The sequence below is a fragment of the Oncorhynchus gorbuscha genome, unplaced genomic scaffold (genome assembly GCF_021184085.1).
Source record: "Oncorhynchus gorbuscha isolate QuinsamMale2020 ecotype Even-year unplaced genomic scaffold, OgorEven_v1.0 Un_scaffold_7:::fragment_2:::debris, whole genome shotgun sequence".
Classification (NCBI taxonomy): domain Eukaryota; kingdom Metazoa; phylum Chordata; class Actinopteri; order Salmoniformes; family Salmonidae; genus Oncorhynchus; species Oncorhynchus gorbuscha.
Window position 1 is genome coordinate 18490 of NW_025745508.1, and position 21576 is coordinate 40065.

The window sequence follows — 21576 nt, forward strand, 5'->3', positions numbered from 1 at the left end:
TTACTGGTTACTAGTACTAGTACGACAGGCGGGAGGCTAGTTGGTGACACTCTGTGCCAGTTAACTAGCGCACGTGACGCCCCCCCCCCTCCTCCCACAGTGCCCTCCATCGTTCTTAAATTGAGGTTGTTTGGAACCATCAAGACTCTTTATAGAGCTGGCCAAACTGAGCAATTGGGGAGAAGAGCATTGGTCAAGGGAGGTGACCAAGAACCTGATGGTCACTCTGACAGAGCTCTAGAGTTCATCTGTGGAGATGGGAGAACCTTCCAGACCTTGACTAGACCAGGGTTTCCCCAAACTCGGACTTGCCTCCCCCAACAACAACAACAAAAAAAGCTGTGAACCCAGGGGGAGCACCAGGACCGAGTTTGTGAAACCCTGGACGAGACCATCTAACTTCATCGTAGATTTAGGTCTAAGCCAACTCAACCGCACCCAAAAACCAACTCTACCAACTAGACATCTAACTAGTCTAATAGTACAGGTCAAGTCCTAGACCAACTTACTTGACCTCTCCCTAGACTTAATATTTATTTTGACCTTCTATAAGACTATAGATCAAGACCAACTAGATTGTGTGCCAGTCTGTTCATACCATCATGTCAACGCCTTGTCACTCTTTGTTCTGATGCCAATTATGTATGGCTCGACAGTGACAGCAATGGAGCTGGCAAAAGCACAAACAGATCTGGGACCAGACTAGCTCTAATCTAGACCAATACTTACAACTCATCTAACTAGAATACATACACTGTATCTGACACATGTAGTAAAAGCTGATGCAAGCACACATATTTTCGTCAGAAAATGTACCCTTTTCTAGTTTCTGAAGGATTCTCATTGCCATTTGATGGTGCTCTTTCTCTGAAATGTTTCTTTAATCAATGACTACCCCTGGCCTGGATGAGTTTCATTGAACAGGCCGGGTATCAAATGTGGGTCCTCACAGGTCTATGGTCGTCACTCAACTCGTAATATCCCGCTAAGCTAAAGTCTAGGTGTTATCTATATGAACTTAAGGTCTCAGGTAAGGTCACCCATCAGGCAAATGAGCGCACGTAGCTCAGCGAACTACCAGGCTACCTCTGCTACGACACCTTTCAAGTGATTTTGGTCCTCTTGGGGTAGCATTTTCAATCAAATGTCTGATCAACTCCTTCAAATCAAATCAAATCAAATTTATTTATATAGCCCTTCGTACATCAGCTGATATCTCAAAGTGCTGTACAGAAACCCAGCCTAAAACCCCAAACAGCAAACAATGCAGGTGTAAAAGCACGGTGGCTAGGAAAAACTCCCTAGAAAGGCCAAAACCTAGGAAGAAACCTAGAGAGGAACCGGGCTATGTGGGGTGGCCAGTCCTCTTCTGGCTGTGCCGGGTAGAGATTATAACAGAACATGACCAAGATGTTCAAATGTTCATAAATGACCAGCATGGTCAAATAATAATAAGGCAGAACAGTTGAAACTGGAGCAGCAGCACAGTCAGATGGACTGGGGACAGCAAGGAGCCATCATGTCAGGTAGTCCTGGGGCACGGTCCTAGGGCTCAGGTCCTCCGAGAGAGAGAAAGAAAGAGAGAATTAGAGAGAGCATATGTGGGGTGGCCAGTCCTCTTCTGGCTGTGCCAGGTGGAGATTATAACAGAACGTGGCCAAGATGTTCAAATGTTCATAAATGACCAGCATGGTTGAATAATAGTAAGGCAGAACAGTTGAAACTGGAGCAGGAGCATGGCCAGGTGGACTGGGGACAGCAAGGAGTCCTCATGTCAGGTAGTCCTGGGACATGGTCCTAGGGCCCAGGCCAGTTGAAACTGGAGCAGCAGCATGGCCAGGTGGACTGGGGACAGCAAGGAGTCATCATGTCAGGTAGTCCTGGGGCATGGTTCTAGGGCTCAGGTCCTCCGAGAGAGAGAAAGAAAGAGAGAAGGAGAGAATTAGAGAACGCACACTTAGATTTACACAGGACACCGAATAGGACAGGAGAAGTACTCCAGATAAACAAACTGACCCTAGCCCCCGACACATAAACTACTGCAGCATAAATACTGGAGGCTGAGACAGGAGGGGTCAGGAGACACTGTGGCCCCATCCGAGGACACCCCCGGACAGGGCCAAACAGGAAGGATATAACCCCACCCACTTTGCCAAAGCACAGCCCCCACACCACTAGAGGGAAATCTTCAACCACCAACTTACCATCCTGAGACAAGGCCGAGTATAGCCCACAAAGATCTCCGACACGGTACAACCCAAGGGGTGGGGGGGGGAACCCAGACAGGCCGACCACAACAGTGAATCAACCCACCCAGGTGACGCATCCCCCCCCAGGGACGGCACGAGAGAGCCCCAGCAAGCCAGTGACTCAGCCCCCGTAACAGGGTTAGAGGCAGAGAATCCCAGTGGAAAACGGGGAACCGGCCAGGCAGAGACAGCAAGGGCGGTTCGTTGCTCCAGAGCCTTTCCGTTCACCTTCCCACTCCTGGGCCAGACTACACTCAATCATATGACCTTCATTCAGATGTTTCTGAATTCTGCAAATCTGCGTGCTTGCATACAGTCATCAGAGGCAGTAATGAAGTAGCCTACAGAAAAACAGAGGATTTGAAAAACAGTTATTTCTCAAGGACTTTCTTCTCTGGGTGTTCCATCTCCAACCCCCTCTATGAATGCAGATACTCTGTGCTGAACCTCCCTCTCTCGCTTGCAGCCACTTCACTGAGCATCTCTCTCAGCCTCCATCCTGAGCACAACCCAACAGCGGCAGTGCGGCTTGCTATTTCATAACTGTGCTGCATTGCAGGGCTATTTCCACAAGTGAGGGCTGGATTGCATAAGAGCTGGCTGGTGTTAAGCCTTGAGAGCTGCAAAGTGAGAGAGAAGAGGGGAGTGAGAGAGCGAGGTAGGGGGGTGATGGAGGGGGCGGGTTGTGTGACGCAGTAGGACGTGCACGGAGACCAGAATGCAGACACCCCCTCTCTCCCCCCCCCCCCCCCCCACCACCAACCCCAGACATCGTGAAAGAACAGCGCTACCTCGGGGACTTGTCCAGGTAAGTGTTGAATGAACAAAAGGCTGTCACACTGCTGCAATGGGCTCCTTGGAACTGACTATGTTTTCAGCTGGAACCCTATTTCATGCATTTTACACAGACAAAAACAAATTTAAAAAATCTTCTTTGCACGCTTAGACTAAATGAGGTACTTGCAAACACTTCTTTCAATAGACGTTAGGTAAACAAAGAGAACTACTAGTCCCCAGGTTGATTCACTTAACAGTCGCCTTTGTGAAGTATGTACAGTATCTGGCTGACTATAAAGTCGCCCCTTAGAAGTCTAAGAATTAGCCCTTAACTTCACTGGTCTTAGTCACAACACAACCCCATTACATTTACATTGTCCACAGGGGGCAGGTTATCAGGTATTCCCTATTCCCCTCTGTTGTCCAGCTCCACTGCTCAGGTGTTCCCCCACAAAACTGGGTCCCCTCTCCCCCAACACTATTAAACAACCAAGTCAAAAGAGAATTTCCCTGTCCATTTTGAATTCAGGTTTGCTTACGGGGCAGTACAGGAAGCACTTATCACAGTGCTCTGTGTTATAGGAGGACTTATCTGGACGAGAAAAGATGAGGTAAATATCCAAAGAGATTGGCTATATCGACATTGTATGTATTTTCCATTATATTTGTCACTTCATTTTGTACAGAACAAAAATAAGCTCTGCTTTGTTGCGCTCAGGAGCCAGGGCATCTACGTTTTATTTGGATTATGTTTTAAATGTCGGTTGACTAACTGATTTGACCATTTGTATAGTGTTTGCCCTTAACAGCAATTGTAGGTGAAGCCTGTAGGCTACACCGTATATACGTTACAGGGTAGAAGCTAGGAGAGCATCCAATTCACCCCTTTAAAAGCAGTTAATCATTTGAATAATGAATTCAGGAAGTAATTACAGCAGAAAGGAAGCTGTTTGAACCACCCAGACGGTTGTGTGGACCAACAATTCAGTCGCACGACTGCCTCCCTCGATGCACCCCTGCAATTTAAACGCTGGTGTGCTCACTGCGCATCTGATTTGGGTGCAGTTCCCTGTTTTGGTCAGAGGAGGGAGGTAGAGCGAATACAGTAAGAGAGTGCATTTCATCATCCCTGCAATGCTCGTGAAGGTCTCTCAAGGGCAACCCATCATATCTGCAAAGTCATACACACACACGCAGCCTTGGAGGTATTTCTGTGTGGACCACACCACGCATGTCAATTATGGGATTGTTTATGTACTGCATATGCTATCATCAGTTGAAGTGGAGATTATTTTTAAAGGAGAGGTATGACCTGAAATATCTGTAGAAGATTCGGATATATGTGGTCACTCACTGTTTTCTCCCTCGCCTACCCTTTAAAGCTGTAAAATATGCATGACCCCTTGAATGTATTACCATATGTATTCATGGACCTACACAGCGATTAAAAGACCAGTAACAGCAGTTTGTGTGTGATTTGTATGCGCGCCCGCCCTTGTGTGCATGGGTTAATGTGCGTGTGCATGTGAGTCCCGTGTGTGTGTGTGTGTGTGTGTGTGTGTGTGTGTGTGTGTGTGTGTGTGTGTGTGTGTGTGTGTGTGTGTGTGTGTGTGTGTGTGTGTGTGTGTGTGTGTGTGTGTGTGTGTGTGTGTGTGTGTGTGTGTGTGTGTGTGTGTGTGTGTCAAAGCTGGTAATCATGTAATCAATACACCAACACACGTGCTGTGAGGTGTGACGGTGTCAGCAGTCGTCAGGAGACGGCAGCATAGAACAGAACAGAACAAATCTCTCTTCAAAATGATTGTGGAAATGCAACATGATTTAGAGCCACCTTTACCACCTACACAACTCCTATTCAACCACTTAATGTTATACACAAATGTTTACACGGATATGGTAATATCATTGTTATAACCAAATATGATCAAATATCCTTTTGACTGTACTTCTCTTTTCAATGCATGACTCACAATCGATGAGGGACACAGTAACAGCAAAGCACTACACAAACACTGCAGAATAACAAGCTCGCTGTTCTACGAGGACACAGACAGAGAACAAACAAAGTCCTTAGTGAACACAATATCAAACGTTCCCCTCTGCCACTGAACTCCAGAGGATGTTCGGAGGCTGAACTAAAGACATGCCCCCGCACCCCCTGTCTGTCTGTCTGCCTGCCTGCCTGCTTGCCTGCCTGCCTGCCTGCCTGCCTGCCTGCCTGCCTGCCTGCCTGACCTCCCCCAGCCTTCCTGTCCTGCCTCCCTCCCTGCCTATACTTCCCGGCATGCCTGTCTGGTCTGTCTCCCCCAGCCTACCTGGTCTCCCTGAATGGGTCGGTTTCCCCCAGCCTGCCTTCCTCTCTGCCTCCCCCTGCCTGGCCCCTAGCCAGAGCCTATAAAGAGTGCTGTGTCAGCAGAGGGTGAAGAGGACCATAAAACAAAGTGGGAACGGCATGACTGCCCCTCATAAAACTACTAACCATCAACTGTGCAGTATCGATCAACAGCCTTTAATCAATACAGGGCATATACTGGGGCCCCCAGATTTTTCTCTTTCTGCTGAGTTAGCGAATCTAGAACCACATTATTCAATGCTCTTTGGGGGGGGGACTAAGATGGTAGATGGATATCTTTGTGATGATGGATATTTTTGTTTTGCCTGACGGAGGCCCTTGGGTATGGGTTTAGAGGGTCCCCGATGACCAGTGATGAATATCGCTGAGCGTTAAGTCATTTGGACTGGATCTGTGTTTTAACAGATTAAGTACAATAGGCTTTTTTTTGTCATAGCAATGCAGGGAGAATTGAACAGTGGGCTGGGCTGCACATCAGACAAAGATAGTAGACTTTTTTTCAAAATACATTTTTAAGAAATATTTGAAGGTTATGGCACAGAGCGTTCTGAAACACTGACAAAATGGGGGGGGGGGGGTACGGCTGCAGACTCGCTAAGGTATTAGCAAGCAAGTCATCACCGAATTCGTTGTTAATCAAACCAGTAATGGTGTGCACGCAAGGATGAAAAGGTATGCATGAGCATACACAGAGAAAGCAAGAACCTGAACAGTGTTCCACTAGTTTACTTAAGTGTGATTTCGCGAGGGCATTTTCCCTATGCGCAGTAGCAAGGAGTGGAAGGAAGCCTGTTGGGGTCCACATCTGGAGCTAATATTCACATTTGACACCAAGACTTTCTGTATCACACACGGAAATACAGTCTCTCTACTAATTCTGTGTTAACATGGCTTTCAGCCAAATATCCCTCACTGCGCTAATTAGATGAACCCAAAACCCTTCAGGAGCAACACACATCCAATGTCATGAACAAACACTTTATCTTAAAAACTCAGTGTGAAAGGGGGTGTGTAGTGTGTGAAAGGGGGTGTGTAGTGTGTGAAAGGGGGTGTGTAGTGTGTGAAAGGGGGTGTGTAGTGTGTGAAAGGGGGTGTGTAGTGTGTGAAAAAGTGTGGGGGTGTGTAGTGTGTGAAAGGGGGTGTGTAGTGTGTGAAAGGGGGTGTGTAGTGTGTGAAAGGGGGTGTGTAGTGTGTGAAAGTGTGTGGGGGTGTGTAGTGTGTGAAAGGGGTGTGTAGTGTGTGAAAGGGGGTGTGTAGTGTGTGAAAGGGGTGTGTAGTGTGTGAAAGGGGTGTGTAGTGTGTGAAAGGGGGTGTGTAGTGTGTGAAAGGGGTGTGTAGTGTGTGAAAGAGTATAGGAGGGGGGGGGGGTAAGAAAATTATCTAGCTGCCTCCGAGTAGTCTAGGAACGAGAGTCGGGACGCAATCTGCAGTACATCTCCAGCTCTCTGTAACGTATGCAGCACTTATGGACACTTTCCAACTCCCAACTCCCCCCCTGTTGTCTGGGCTGTTTCGTTCGCCCAGCCAGACAGAGTCAGGGCCCAGTCAGTGGGGAGAGATCACTCAAAGCTCTTAACATCACAATAGCTGCAGGACGTCCGGCCGAGCTGGACTCGCCCTCGCTGGGGTGTGAACCCTTTACGCATTGCGGTGGAAGTCCAGCTAGGCAGACAGGCAGGCAGTCACACCTCCTCCAGAGACCACAGAGTGCAGTTGATTGACACTAATTTCAAAGCAAACGTGCCCCTCCTCCTCGGCTCTGCTCTACTTCGGGAAAAGCACAATAGAGACAGAGAGAGAGAGGTGTCCTTCAGCTCCGCACAGATGAGGGGAGTTGGACTAAGAATATCATAAGGAGTGTGATAGTATGAAAATGTATGCATGCACTACTGCACCACCCAGACGGTGGTGTTGTTCTGGATAAGAGCATCTGCGAAAGGACTCAAATGTAAATGTAAAATGTATGAAATGTACAATTGATTCATATTTCTCAGAATGTAATGACGTTGAAAACACTACAGGCCCCCACAACATTTTTCCACAATGTCAAATATCCTTTCCTGATATATCAAAGTTTTTTACACGTGACTAAAAGCAACATTTCTCATTGCCAACCACTGTGTTAGCAGTCAAATAGTGAAATGGTTCAATCTCTTCCTCTCCTCCAATGTTCTCCAATACAGCTCAATGGAACTCCCAGAATCCCCCTCTCTGGTGTGAGTTTCTGTAACGCAGTGATGTCATTTTTACAGCACACAAGGGTTCTATATAGAGAATAATGGATGTTTGTGTCAGTGTGTTTCGTCTGGATACAGTCCCAGTGTTTTGAAGAATGAATGGATTCTATGGCAGCCCTTCTTCTAACCCTCTACTGTAGTCAGTTATTGGTATAGCTGCCTGGCTCCAAAGACTCACAGTGGGGCTTGGTATATAGGCACTAGCACTAGGCAGTGGGGCTTGGTATATAGGCACTAGCACTAGGTAGTGGGGCTTGGTATATAGGCACTAGCACTAGGCAGTGGGGCTTGGTATATAGGCACTAGCACTAGGCAGTGGGGCTTGGTATATAGGCACTAGCACTAGGCAGTGGGGCTTGGTATATAGGCACTAGCACTAGGAAGTGGGGCTTGGTATATAGGCACTAGCACTAGGCAGTGGGGCTTGGTATATAGGCACTAGCACTAGGCAGTGGGGCTTGGTATATAGGCACTAGCACTAGGCAGTGGGGCTTGGTATATAGGCACTAGCACTAGGCAGTGGAGCTTGGTATATAGGCACTAGCACTAGGCAGTGGGGTGCAGGCAGCATGTCAAGCACGCCAAGACGAAGTCACCCTTGCAGGGGCTGTTAAATAATGCAAATTTCATTTCGGAGTTAGGGAGCGAAAAGTGAAGAGGGGGAGATTGGAAAGATGGAGGGAGAAAGGGGGAGAGACTCATAGATGGGGAGAGGATGAGAGCAAAAGAGAGACTATGGGGCAGGTGGGGGGGGGGGGTGGCTGAGATATGCGTGTGTGAAAGATAGAGCTAGAAAGAGGGGGGAGAGAGAGGAAGAGAGGGTGAGAGAGAGATTGAGGGAGCAGCTAGGAGACTGCAGATGAATAGTTAATTCATACAGTAGCTTCTGGGCATGTGCAGTGTTGTAGGAGACCTGTTTCTCCTCTCTTTAGGGTCATTTAGCTTTTTTGTTTATTGTTCTTATTTCCTGGTAGATTTTTCCGTCCATATTCTCCATTGAAAATGGGATAACCTGGTAAAATAAAAGTAAAATAAAAAGTTTAGTAACCTTGTCTGGTTGTCTTAAGCTCAATTGCTGTAATTTAAATGAGGTGCACCAATGCATCAACTGAAATGTCATGCATTTAGTTTTGATGCTCACTTGCAAACGGAATGGTTTCAAATAACCGACAACAGGAAGTAGAAATGAAAAACACGCTTGTTGACCCTGTATATCATTTTTGGAATGTGGAATTAATGTACCAGACCCAAACCCTGTTTATCACCACAAAGAAACACTTCTTCAGCTTCAGATAAGACTAAGATAAAAGGTAAGGGGAAGAAATGGTTTATGACATTTTAAAACAGTTTGCTGAGCATCTTTGGAGCCTGGTGGGGAATATGAATGAAACATGCTCTTCTATCCATTCCCTACATTTGACAGTGGTTTAAGCCTATAACACATTCTTATTGGTCTCATTTAGCGTTGTTTTCATGCAGGTTTGCAAAGTCACAGTGACTGGAGGAAAATTCATTGAAATGACAATTTTTTCGGGGTAATTGGATTCTTGACTAGAAAAGGAGCTTGTTTTATATTCCGTTTTACATTAGATACTCCGCGGACATTGTTTTTTTTTGTGGGGTTTTTTCAAACTCGACAATAGATATTGAACCAAACATGCCATGAGTATGAAAAGTGTATATTCTGAATCAGGGTTGAATGGAGAACAATCCGCGCTTTTTTATTGATAAAAAAAAAAAAAAAAAATCGGATTTCATTCTTCAAATCTCTAAAATAAAGCGTGCCATGATAATCGAACCAGCAGCGTAACACCCTGCGTGTTGCATCTGAAGCTAAGCAGGGTCTGTCCTGTTCGGCCCCTGGATGGGAGACCAGATGCTACTGGAAGTTGTGTTGGAGGGCCGGACTTCCCTCTGGTCTGAGGAGATCTCAATGCCGCAGTGACGGGGACATTGTCCTGGATATAATGCCGTCTTTTGGGTGGGACATTAAACATCCTATAGCATTTATTGTAAGAGGAGGGGTGTTAACTTGGTGTCATGGCTAAATTCCCAACCTGGCCCCATTCCATCATGGCCACCTAATTATCCCCCTCGTTCCCAATTGGCATATATCACTCCTCACCTCTCTAGCTGATGTGTGGAGAGCGTTCTGGCACAAAAAAGGTCCCTGTGCCTCACCCAGACGGGCGCTACACATTGATGGTGGATGAGGTGAGTTTCCCCTACTGTGTAAAGCGCTGCGAGTACCTCAGTTGTTAGAACAGCACTATATAAATCCAATCAATTATTATCCGATATAAAACACATTGCACCTCGGCGCAGTACCGAACTATATAGACTAGAACGCTGACTAAACATATTGCAACCACCTTTAAATAAATCAACATATCCATTCTAATGAATTAACGAGCTAACGAAATGGTGCATGACGTGAGTAACCTACAGAAGAAGCCTACGTCAGCTGAAGTGTGCATTCACCCTATTTGCGAAAACATTTAGGTCAGACTTTTGAAGGTACATTTATTAGAGAGTTTATATATAGCTAATCTGGGGTATCAAAGTGCCGATTTGCCAAACGGTGTAACCTAGTAGCCAAATCTTGGGTAATAGGGGGAGCAGACGTTGCAAGTCCGGGGCAGTTTTTTGTCAGTGAAGGCGTGGGACGTTTGGGAGAAGGTTGGTAGAACTCCATGTGATTACCCACCTCTCCTCATCATCAGACAGCAACTGCAGTTCCCTCCCCTGACGCGCGTGCAGTCGTTGTGCAGAAGCCAGGAAGACGGTGGAAATACGGCAGGGATGCTCAGAGTGAGCATCTAAGGATCTCCACACCCTCTTTATTTCGCGACAACTTCCATATTTTGCCAGGATAACTTTGCCATTTTGAGAGATCCAAGGCGCTCGGAAAGGTAATCGCATGTCCAGATCGCAAGACACAAGAGATGTTGATGTTGTGGGACGAATTGGGAGCTGTCCCCCCAACAATGGTGCTGAAATCGCTCCTCGCCAGAGAAAGGAAGTGCTTTTTGCCATTGCTTTTGTAGCTGTGTGTGGGTTCAGACAGGGTTATGTGTCCCGAATAAAGGGGAATATTTTTTTTTAAACGTGATCGTAGGCCCTATTCATTTCAAATTAGCCATGATTGGGATTATGGTTAGGCTACTTGGGACGTCGTAGGCTAAAACTCACCGTGCATATGGGTTTTAAACCATATGACTGAATCCGGACAATTTAAAGTTTGACATTAAACGCGGATTATGGACTCGAGGAATTGATTAGCCTTATATATTTGCCTGATCAAATGAACGCTGTTTTCGGCATTGGGGTGCTATATCGTGTCTGGTAGCCTATGCTTACATGAGGCTGCTTCTTCCCATTTGATGTACAGTACAGGAAAGCTTGGCCCCATGCAATGTACTAGGCTACGTTATACCAACGTTGGGGCGGTTATTTACGACACTAGTGCCGTCAATTTATAGCCTTTTTTAATACAAAATATGCCCCAAGAAAACCGCTCGAAATTGACCTTTTTCTGCCCTTCACAAGGCTTTCTCCGTCAGAATAAATTCATAAAATAGAGTGGGCTATACATTTGAGGTTAGCACTACCCAGGGGAGGTGTAGCCAACAACGCATCTTGTTTGTAAATCACACCATTCCATTTGCAAACTAAAAGGAGGGTGCAGAGACACACGGTCATTGATGGAGAAAGTGAGTTATGGGCCAATATAACCACTGAACCTCTACTGTCTTCATTTCTAAGGTTTCCTTCTCCTGGCACCTGGGCAGCATCTGTCCTGTCTGACGTGAAACTGTGAATCTGAGGGGAGGCAAGACTTAAAGCATCATCATGAATTTTGTAATGAAGGCAGCTATGGGAGGTAAGTTGATTAACGCGTTGCACCATTACCAGGGTCGTGTCGGACACTCAAAGGCAATGCAGCATATACTGTACACGGGATGGGAAAATACATTACGTGGGCCATTCTTTCAACTCTATGAATTATTTCTAAGTTAATGAATAGGTATATAGTTATAAGCTATATCCATAACATTGTATTTTTTTAGACTAACATTGTCCCTTTATCGTTATGGACCAAACTGATGTAGACTATATTAGAACAAAATGTTAAAGTCAAACTTGATAAGTGAACACCTGGTTTTGACAAATATAATGCTGTACACCTGTGGTACTTTTTCCATCATATTTGCTGGGGTCTTCTGCATTGTTGGGGTCTTCTGCTGCACTGGCTGAGCAGCCTATAGAAATTGTGTGTGGGAGTCGAGATTGCGAGAGGTAGCCTACATTTCTCATTGAAATGCAGGACCAACCACCAGCTCTCTGCATAGCCCCGTGCTCTCTCCCGTCTCCATGATAAGAATCCCGAAACAAACAGTAGCATTGCCCCTTTCCCACATCCCAGCATTTAAAGTGTTTGATTGCAGATGCACACAGCTACACTCTAATTCTACTCCACACTCATATAATCCCACCTGTTATCTGTGAATATCAACCAAATGTTTTTGTATCATTTGAACTAATTCAGGCTTAACTAAATACATTTTTTCCCTTACAGTTAACTTTGAGTGAGATACTTGTCACAAATATAATGTTGATTGTCAGCCAACACATTTAAACAGATAACTTTCATTCATTGGTCCGCGGTAGTCCACTTAAACCACAGAGCCTGAATGCAGAGGTACAGCGAAGACAGTAAAGCAGAAGGGATGGACTCCTCAACAGACACATCAAGGAATTAAATACGCCAGTCAATAAATGATCATTTAAAAAAAACTTGAACATAATTAACAACTAATTATTATCATGTTTTAAATATATATATATATATCACACATTTATCCACAAATCTCATCTCTGATTTCCATGTATCTGAACTCTTATACATCCCTGCATGATGTCTCTGTCACCTGACCGATGAAAAACAATTTCACACGGACAATCAAGCTCCAGGTAGCTGGTGACAGAGGCCAGAATCCACCACTCACTGACTGCTCCATCACCCAAATGTGTTTCCCAAATGGCACCCTATTCTCTACGCATAGTGCACTACTTTTGACCAGGACCATATGGTAATAGGCAACCATTACAGACGCATCCCCAGTCCACTGCTGCTTGCAGTGTGCACTTGCACCCTTCCTGTCATGGATTGATGTGCTTTCCAGCATTGTAAAATCCATGACGGGACGCATGAGTGGAAGGGTGGGAAAATCAGGATGCAGGCTATGTAGCCTTTTTCAGTGGAATGGTTAGGTGATGTCATCTTTTGGCTCAGGGCCTGAGGGGGGGGGCGCAAAGAAGAAGTGCAGAAGGAGTTTATTGAACAGCCTCTTCAGATTGCTGTTATGGCAAATGACTCATACACATGTTAGTACAACTCTCCTCCGTGTTACACTCCTCTTCCGATTGCCTGGGACTGTATTTACAATGCGTCGGAAACGCTGATCGATCTAGGATCAGTTTGGCTTTTGAAATCATAATGGATAAGAGGGCGGATCTGATCGTAGATCAGCACTCCTACTCTGAGACATTTTGTGAATAGAGGCCGTGAATACTGAAACTGGATGTGCAAGCTATTTTATGATAGCAGACATACACTCAATGGAATCTGGGCCAAGGTGTGTCTCATTGCTGACTTGGCACAAAACCGGATCAAACCGAGACCCAGTGTGTCATCATGACCGAGGCAGCAGCTCAAGATTCATCTGAGGAGGATCTGAACTTGAGCAAGACCAGTGTCAGACCAAGACCTAGTCCTTCAAATGAACCCCACAACACGCCACCACATAGTGGAGCCTAATGGGAAACATTGGAATGGAAGGAGAAAAGGAACATCCACACACAGGACTATGAAAGACTAACAGCCAATCTGAAAACAACCTCCTTTCCTCTAGCCAGCCTATTTCCCTTTGGCGTCTGCCGATCTGAAGGGACCAGATCTGATAGTTGTAAGATCCAGTATAACGGTGGGGCTTCGGTCCACCTAGACTTCAATTGAGCCTAGGGGAGAATCAGCCATATCTCTAACCTCCAAGAAAACCTACAGTTTTATTGAGCCTGCAGGGAATCTATCCTGCTTGTGAAGGGTACTGTACTGCCGAGGGGCAACTATTTCTCTTTCCTCAACAGAAAATAGAATGGAGGCATCTTCAGATGCTCTTCTAGCTCGATAATTGACTGAAAGTCAAAGCTAATCTCATTATTCGAAAGCACTTAGATGAGATTGTATCAGCGAGGGGGTGCACTAAACTGCTTCCTGTATCTCCCCGACTCCCTCCCTCTGTACTGCAAAGCTAATCATTTTCCTTAGTGAGTGTGTGACCTTGAGTTCCTCCAGTGCATAGCCCAGAATCTATAAATAAGGAATTATACCCCACCAATGTCAAAACGGTAGAGACAGTAGAACTGTAAGTAGAACTCTTCGTCATCCCGAGGAGTGGGATGACGGAGAGGAGTAGGACGACAAAGAGGAGGGGAGGAGGAGGGGAGGAGGGCGAGCAAGACGGTTTATGAGATGATGCATAGTTACACAGTTTCAAATAAAGGGCCCTCTTTAATCCTTAATCTAATGTGCCCCACGACGGCATGAAACACTCCTTCCTCTTCAAAGCACATGGCGTGCAAATGAAACCGAAAACACACACTGCAGTCATCATCAGAACACGACACCAAGAACCAGCTGTGGCTATTTATAACTATTGCCCATATCAACTCACAATACAAACTCAGAGAGAGAGACAGACAGAGAGAGGGAGAGAGAGATAGAGAGAGAGACAGAGGTGGGGGGGGTTGATGATGCTGCCTATTACTAAGCACAGCTGTTTTTGAAACTGCTGAAACTAACCTGGACTGGATGTATATCCTGGTTAAACCAGACTGAACACTCTGCTGAGTGTGCTCCCCAGTGATTGTATGGTGTTCAGTTTGGTGACACCATGCTATATAACCTGGATTCTATCTGATCAGGGAGAGAATGTAGATTTGCAGTCAGCTCTATAAGCCCTGACACACCGACCGGCTACAGGAGCAGCAGTCTCCCTTTTCTCTCTCTATCTCTCTTGCTCTCCGTTTTGCTGCAGTTCTTTTTTATGCTGATGAGCAAGAAAAATAATTAAAAAAACAGACTAGCAGCTCACTCCAGGGGGCACAACAGTCTCCTGGAATTCCCTCTTTCTATCTCTCTCTTTCTCTCTCCTCCTCCCTCTCTCGCATGACCAAGCATGCAGTCGTGAGGCACTGTCGGGCAATACCTCGGACTGTAACAGTTCTGCTCATTTGGCAGAATGCTTGCGTCTGTGACATAACATGTTTCCTGACATTCAGCATTTCTCTGCATTGAAACGTGCGAGTGAAACTTGGATGGCTCCACATGAGAACACGATTTAGTTTCTCATTGTATGAGGATCACCGAAAACAGTTAATCTCGTTGCATATTCTGTACTGGGAAAAAAAATGACAAGAGTGCTCCCTCGTCCTTGTCCCAGTGATCTAAAAAAAAACTCAAATGTGACTACTTCACTGATTGTAAGGCGCTGGATGTCGATTGAAAGTTGCTCTGGATAATGTGTCTGTGACTAAAAATGTATGTAAATGCGGTCTGTTTGGGCCTACCGTACAATATGACAGTCTATGTTAAAAGTAAGTAAGCCTGTCTGACAGTTGCCAATGGCTGTGTCCGTGATCATCAAATCCATGATGCGTTGTGGGCAAATGGTGACTGACTGACTGATCTACAAATAATAATGAGTAGTTATTTCTGGTGCAAGGTGATTTGTAGATCAGTCAGGTCGGCAGTCGCCTGCACTGTCGGCTGCAATGTCGAACAAGCCCTTTGTCTTTGTGTTACCCAGGAGGGCCACCTGATGTGGGCAAGATGATGGGAGGAGACAAGGAAGAGCCTGACCCCGATGCAGAGAAGAAAGAGGAAGAAAGACAAGAGGCTCTGAGGCAGCAGGAGGAGGAGAGGAAAGATAAATATGCAAAGATGGAAGTGGAGAGGGAATCAATGCGACAAGGCATCAGAGACAAGGTAAACTAAATAATAAATGTGACGTTGAACAGTTATACACACTGCCTTTCTGGCAATTTTAGTTCATGTTGGGCCCTGAGTTCTCTCTTTACCTCTTGATCTGAGCTGGAAAAACTCCCGGGCCCTAGTTATTACTAAAAACAAAACAAAAATTGGGGGGTGAGAAGTAGGCAGATCTGAAGCCGAAAGAGAAAGGAAATTCACAAGGCCTACTTCACCCCTACTCTATCAAGATGTTCCAACACACAGCTTTGACCTAGTAAAGTAGCTATGTTGGCTTATTGCTCTTGTAAGGCAGGTTGTTTATGATTCAAACATTTTCAAACAGCCTAAATACACTTAACAAAATAAACATTTTAATTACTGTACAGGAAGTGAAAGTGAGTTTGGTCCGACGGTATAGAGCTGCTAGCTATCCTGTTTCCACACTGGCAGAGGCCCCAGTGAGAGAAAGGGGTCAGCTAATGGAGCTGCAGTCGAGGCCACTGTTCACTCGCTTGACAGCAACAAAACCATTTCCCCCTTTTCATGGCATGGCCCCCCCATTTTTTGGAAGTTTAGCGCAGATTTTTTTCACTTAACAAAAAAAAAAAGTAATACACGACTTGGCTCACTCGAGGCGCTAGGCAAAAATGAAAGGTCAGTTTTAAACGTAAGAAAAGGGAAACTATTGTAAAATGATGTTTACTCATATCTGGCTACCGGAAGGACTACATTTCCCATGATACAACGTGTTTAAAGCGGTGCTCCTCTTCAGCTGCCTGATGCACTGCTGCTGCATGGTTGCTAGTGGAGGTTGCTATGTAACCACGAGCCACCACCGTGCAGGAAGATAACAGCTAGGGAATAGAGACTCTGAAAAGCAGAACGGCAGAGACAGCCAAAGACAGGATGACCTCTGCCTTCCAGCCCTCCTTTCCCTCATCCTCAAGGTTGCCCTCTCTCCTGAATTCTCTCAACGGACTATGATATCAAGGTTGATGTCAGCTTGGTAGCACTGGCCTACACTCTTAGAAAAAGGGTTCTTTGGTTGTCCCCATTGGGGCGGCAGGTAGCCTAGTGGTTAGAGTGTTGGGACAGTAACCGAAAAGTTGGTAGAGTGAATCCCTGAGCTGACAAGGTAAAAATCTGTCGTTCTGCCCCTGAACAAGGCAGTTAACCCACTGTTCCTAGGCCGTCATTGTAAATAAGAATTTGTTCATAACTAGTTAAATAAAGGTTACATTTTGTTTTTTTAAATAGGAGAACCCTTTTTGGTTCCACGTAGAACTATTTTGGGTTCCATGTAGAACCATCTGTGGAAAGGGCTCTACATGGAACTCAAAAAGGTTTCTACCTAGAACCTAAAGTGTTCTACCTGAAACCAAAACGGTTTCTTTAAAATGTTATCCTATGGGGACAGCTGAAAAACCATTTAAGGTTCTAGACTTTCTACACTTTTTTTCTAGCAGTGTAGTAAAACACAAATAAATACATATAAGAGACTAGTAGAAGCAGAGGAGAAGAGTTGTAACAGCTCTGTTTTTGGAAGGAATAAAAAAACAAAACCGTTTTTTTGACAGATCCTAAAAATAACCCAAAAAGCACAAAGGCGCTAGTAACAGCTGTGCACAATATGTCAGAGGAAGAAGAGTTGGGTTTCTGTTCTGAGAGATAAATTCATTAGCACAGATTTGTGTTTTCACTCTCTCTGTCTCACACACACACACACACAACTCTCTCTTACTTCTAACAGAGTGGGTGACATCACATCTCCAGGTTTCTGTTATTTAAGTTAGAAAAAGAGATTTTTGTAACATGCTATTACATAGGTCTACTGTACAACAATGGCTCACACTACATTTGGTATTGAATCCTGTCCCAATTTCCTGTAATATATAGCCCTGGAATAGCCCTTACCCAGGGTTCCTCGGGGTGTGCAGTTTTGTGCGATAATACACCTAAATCAAATAAGTCAAGGTCCTCAGTCTGGACCTTGACTAGCTGAATCGGGTGTGTTACTGCAAGGTTGGAACGAAAGCCTGCACTTCCCTCCCAGTAGTTCATTCAAAAACGTTCAGCGGATTTGCAGAATATGTCCAAAAACAACATTCTTCTTGTACAGCAAGAGGGCGAGTTTTAATACATCTTTCTCCACAAGATGACATGCCATGCATTCTCCTAGCACAGTGAGAGCACAAAGAATGTTATTTTGGTCGAACCCCAGAGGCCTGTTCCAGTCAGTGGTTTTGATTGAATTACAGCTAACGTGCAATCAGCATCGAGGTCACAGACCCCAGTAATATGCAGCAGCATTAGAACAGAATGGGTGTGTTTGAGCGGTAAGCCTAACGAAGCCGAACTGTAGACAAAAGTTGGAGAGTGAAGTCGGGGGAGGTGCATCTGCAACAGCCCGAAGGTCGGACACTGTAGTGGGTTTCCCGACCGCAAGGCACAGATCAACATTGCAGTGTCAACATTGTTGCTATTGTTTTTTATATTTTTAATTCTGTATAAATATCTAAATAAACTTTTCTATACCCCCATAATCACACACTCACAAACCGAAAACATAACGTTTGCACAAATAATTGTTTAGAGAGAGAGGTCTCAAATGTCACTTTCATTTGTATCCCCTGTAGCTTTAGAATCCTGGCAACGTTTGTTCCTGTTTCTGTCAAATTTTTGTCCACGTTCACATGGGTCAGATAAAAACCAACAAAGAAACAAACAAATAGTGACAAATAGTTCCTCCCACGGTGCAGTTGGTGAGAAGGCGACTTCATAAGAAACTGCATGACCTTTGATCAGTAGCAGTGGGTGGGTGAAATCACTGAGGAAGCCAAGCCAAGTCGGTAAAAAACACACATTACAACAGATGTTGGGATAAGTGTGTTGTTTGCTCTATAACCCATTCGATCATACACCACCGCGATATACAATAAGGCTGTGACAACAAAAAGACTGGTTACAAAGTGGCGGAATAAATTCAACTACACATACGTTTGTTTCATCAAAAAAACAGAAGGCAACATCTGTCGGTGAAGTCCACAAAGCAAATATAATATATATATATATATATAAAACATACAAACAGTTATCACCTGCAGCATAGTCAAGCAAGTTCATGTTTGATGGTTTACTAAAACAACTACTGATTTAGAACCACAGCACAAAGACAAAAGGAGCACCGCTTTTCCATCACCATTTCAACATCATGTGGCTGTCCATGGTACTGATTTCTGTGTGTGGGTTTGTGTGCGTGCACAAGTAAAACACTCTTTTTATTACTCACCCTACTTGTAGACTAGTTGAACATAAATGATATCATCCTCTCTTTCATGTTGGCAAAACAGTCTGTGGCTCTATCGTGCAGTGCACTTTTAGTTTTTGTTGTTCCTTACATGAGCAAAAGTTAGCTAGCTAGTTAACGTGCTCCTTCTAGGCGACATCTAGGATACATATTGAAATTCAATCATCTCAGGCCAGTGGTACAACATATTAATTTAGGGTTAGATCTGAATCACCTTCATCATTCTTTGTACAGGCCAATGACTAAGTAAAAACTTTAATTCAAATTCCCCATTTCCATCCATGGCTTAGGAAAAGGCCGATTTAGCAAGCTAGCCACTGCAGGACGTCAACACAAGCAGACCAAAAACAGAGACGTTTTTCTGAAAATTATGTTTTTTGATTGGTCTGAAGACAAATCCAAACTGGCCTCCCTTGCGGGGTGTTTTGCTGCACCAGGACAATCCACAGTTGAGCTCAGCTCAATGCTGATTGGCTAAATACTTTATAATTGTTTTATCAAGGGTGGCCAACTGCTTGCGGGCATCAATCATTGAAATGCTACGGCGACAAAATGTCCTCTTTTGGTCCAGACAGTATCAGATACATGGAATACACACACAGAGACAGAGGGGCTCTGTTTCCCTCACTCGTTGATTTCTCAGATGAGATTCAGCAACTTGAGAATTGACAGAAAATTATGAAAACACAGAGAGAGACAAAAGACAAAATATTTTAGAATTGTATTATTTATTTTTTATTGGTCAAATATTTGGGTACGCCTGGCTTCCCTTGGCATCCATGAATACATGCCACTGCCTTTGATAACATGAGCTTTGTAAAGGCCATGCAATCGACATCTAGTCGCAAGTCAGTCAATTTTCATAACCATAATGCAACACACTTTGAAAGGCAGTGACCAACGACGTAACAAAAGTTATGCGCTCGAACGCGCCCAACGTTTATGTTGCCAAATTATTGTTAATTAATGCCCTTATGAAGTACATCATTCTAATATAACTCCACCCCCACTATATTTCCTGTATTTCCTGACCTAATGCTTAAATGTTTTGTTATTCTTTACATTATTATTGCATTAAAAGAGGGAGACCATTCCTGTATCACTCCCCATCTCCCTCCTAACCATGTGGCGTTCATAAGAAGCGTATTTTCTGAGACAATGTTATTATAACGCTGTTACTTTTACAATCCGTTTTCTCCAGAGGGCAGTCTGACACATTGATAGTCATCTCTATTATAAAGCTTTCATCATGTTTTTCCAGTACGGAATTAAGAAGAGGGAGGAGGCTGAGGCTGAGGCCCAGGCTGCTATGGAGCAGTCTGCAGAGGGCAGTCTGACCCGTCCTAAATCGTCAGTGCCCAAGGGCTGCGGAGACGACGACGACGAAGAGGAAAGCATCATGGACACGGTCATGAAATACCTCCCTGGTCCTCTCCAAGACATGCTGAAGAAGTAGCCGAGCAAAAACGTTTGTTGGAGTTACATTAGGTTGTTACGGTATCCTTCTTGGTGAGAGTTTTAGATTACTTTTCTGCCCCCCCTGCAGCAGAGAGTTAGCAACGGAAATTAAAATAAAAACATTCCTCGCTTCACCTGTTTTAGGTTGGTTGGAAAAAAATGAAATAATCATACGTCTTTCTAAAAACAGAAACATCAGAGAATAACACTATAAGCCATATTTTATCTTTAAATGAAATTTGAAGAATCATATCATGATGTTAGGGTAATGTTTGGTTTTGTCTATGAGGTTTATGTGAAAATGTTTGCACACGTACGTACGTATATATGTCCATATACTGTGTCGTCATGTCTAGCTCGGTATGGCCCGTTGTAGCCATAGGTCTAATCTCAATTTTATATTCCAATTCTGTGTACCTTACGTCTTTGCATGCCATTTGTCAAGTCAAGTTGTGAATATGTACAATATCCTTTTTCCTCTCGTAGTCACGCAAAACTATATGGCAATAACTCTGATTTTGAATGTCGTTATATTATCATAAGGTATAATGTAATAATGGTTATAAAATGTACGCATTCAGGAATTTCATTTACATTTTTTGGGGAGGGTGACCAGGGTTATCAGTACTACTTAAAACGTTATGCTTCGACATTAAACCGGAATTCAACAACAACGCTATCAGGATTTGCTATATATATTTAAAAAAGTTATTTAATCATGATTTCTAAAGCTATTACAAAATCTGTGTTGACAGGAGGGCTAGCTTTTCCATCACCTGAATAAAAAAGGGACATCTGTTTTCCCACTGAACTGCCAGAAGGTTGGTCAAAGTCATAATTAGCTAAGAACAGTTTAAGAATGAAGAGGGTAATAATGCTTGATAATTCTGTTGTACTTGGTTGTGGGGTGGTTGTAAGAATGCAGTGTTGGTAATCAGAATGGAATGCTATCAGCAATAAAAGGGCCATCATGTATGTTCTGCTTGAGAATTAATAAAACTGGTTCACAGACACAAAGGTTGTTTTTTTTCAATGCTGTGGGAGGTATGTCTTGTTCTTTAGGGAGATTAAATTTGAGAAGGATAGGTTATTGTACAATAAATATTAACATAGGACGCAACTTAAAAAGTGAGCAATATTTGGGTACTCTTAGCAGGAAA

At 44.3% G+C, this 21576-nt stretch overlaps 1 protein-coding gene across 1 annotated transcript; it reads left to right on the plus strand.

Annotated features, from left to right (window-relative positions):
* Positions 1-10203: 10203 nt before the first annotated feature.
* LOC124019100 (complexin-1-like) lies at positions 10204-20535 on the plus strand. The gene is made up of 4 exons (XM_046334469.1): positions 10204-10528; positions 11382-11499; positions 15488-15666; positions 20220-20535. The coding sequence occupies exons 2-4, from the start codon at positions 11469-11471 to the stop codon at positions 20412-20414; spliced, it is 405 nt and encodes a 134-aa protein (XP_046190425.1). The 5' UTR covers positions 10204-10528; positions 11382-11468; the 3' UTR covers positions 20415-20535.
* Positions 20536-21576: the final 1041 nt, after the last annotated feature.

What these genes read in the sequence shown, in the direction of transcription:
- LOC124019100 (XM_046334469.1), top strand. Translation starts at nt 11,469, where the DNA reads ATGAATTTTGTAATGAAGGCAGCTATGGGAG. An exon ending in AATGAAGGCAGCTATGGGAG is followed by an intron (nt 11,500 to 15,487) that starts GTAAGTTGATTA and finishes TGTGTTACCCAG; the next exon opens with GAGGGCCACCTGATGTGGGC. An exon ending in GACAAGGCATCAGAGACAAG is followed by an intron (nt 15,667 to 20,219) that starts GTAAACTAAATA and finishes ATGTTTTTCCAG; the next exon opens with TACGGAATTAAGAAGAGGGA.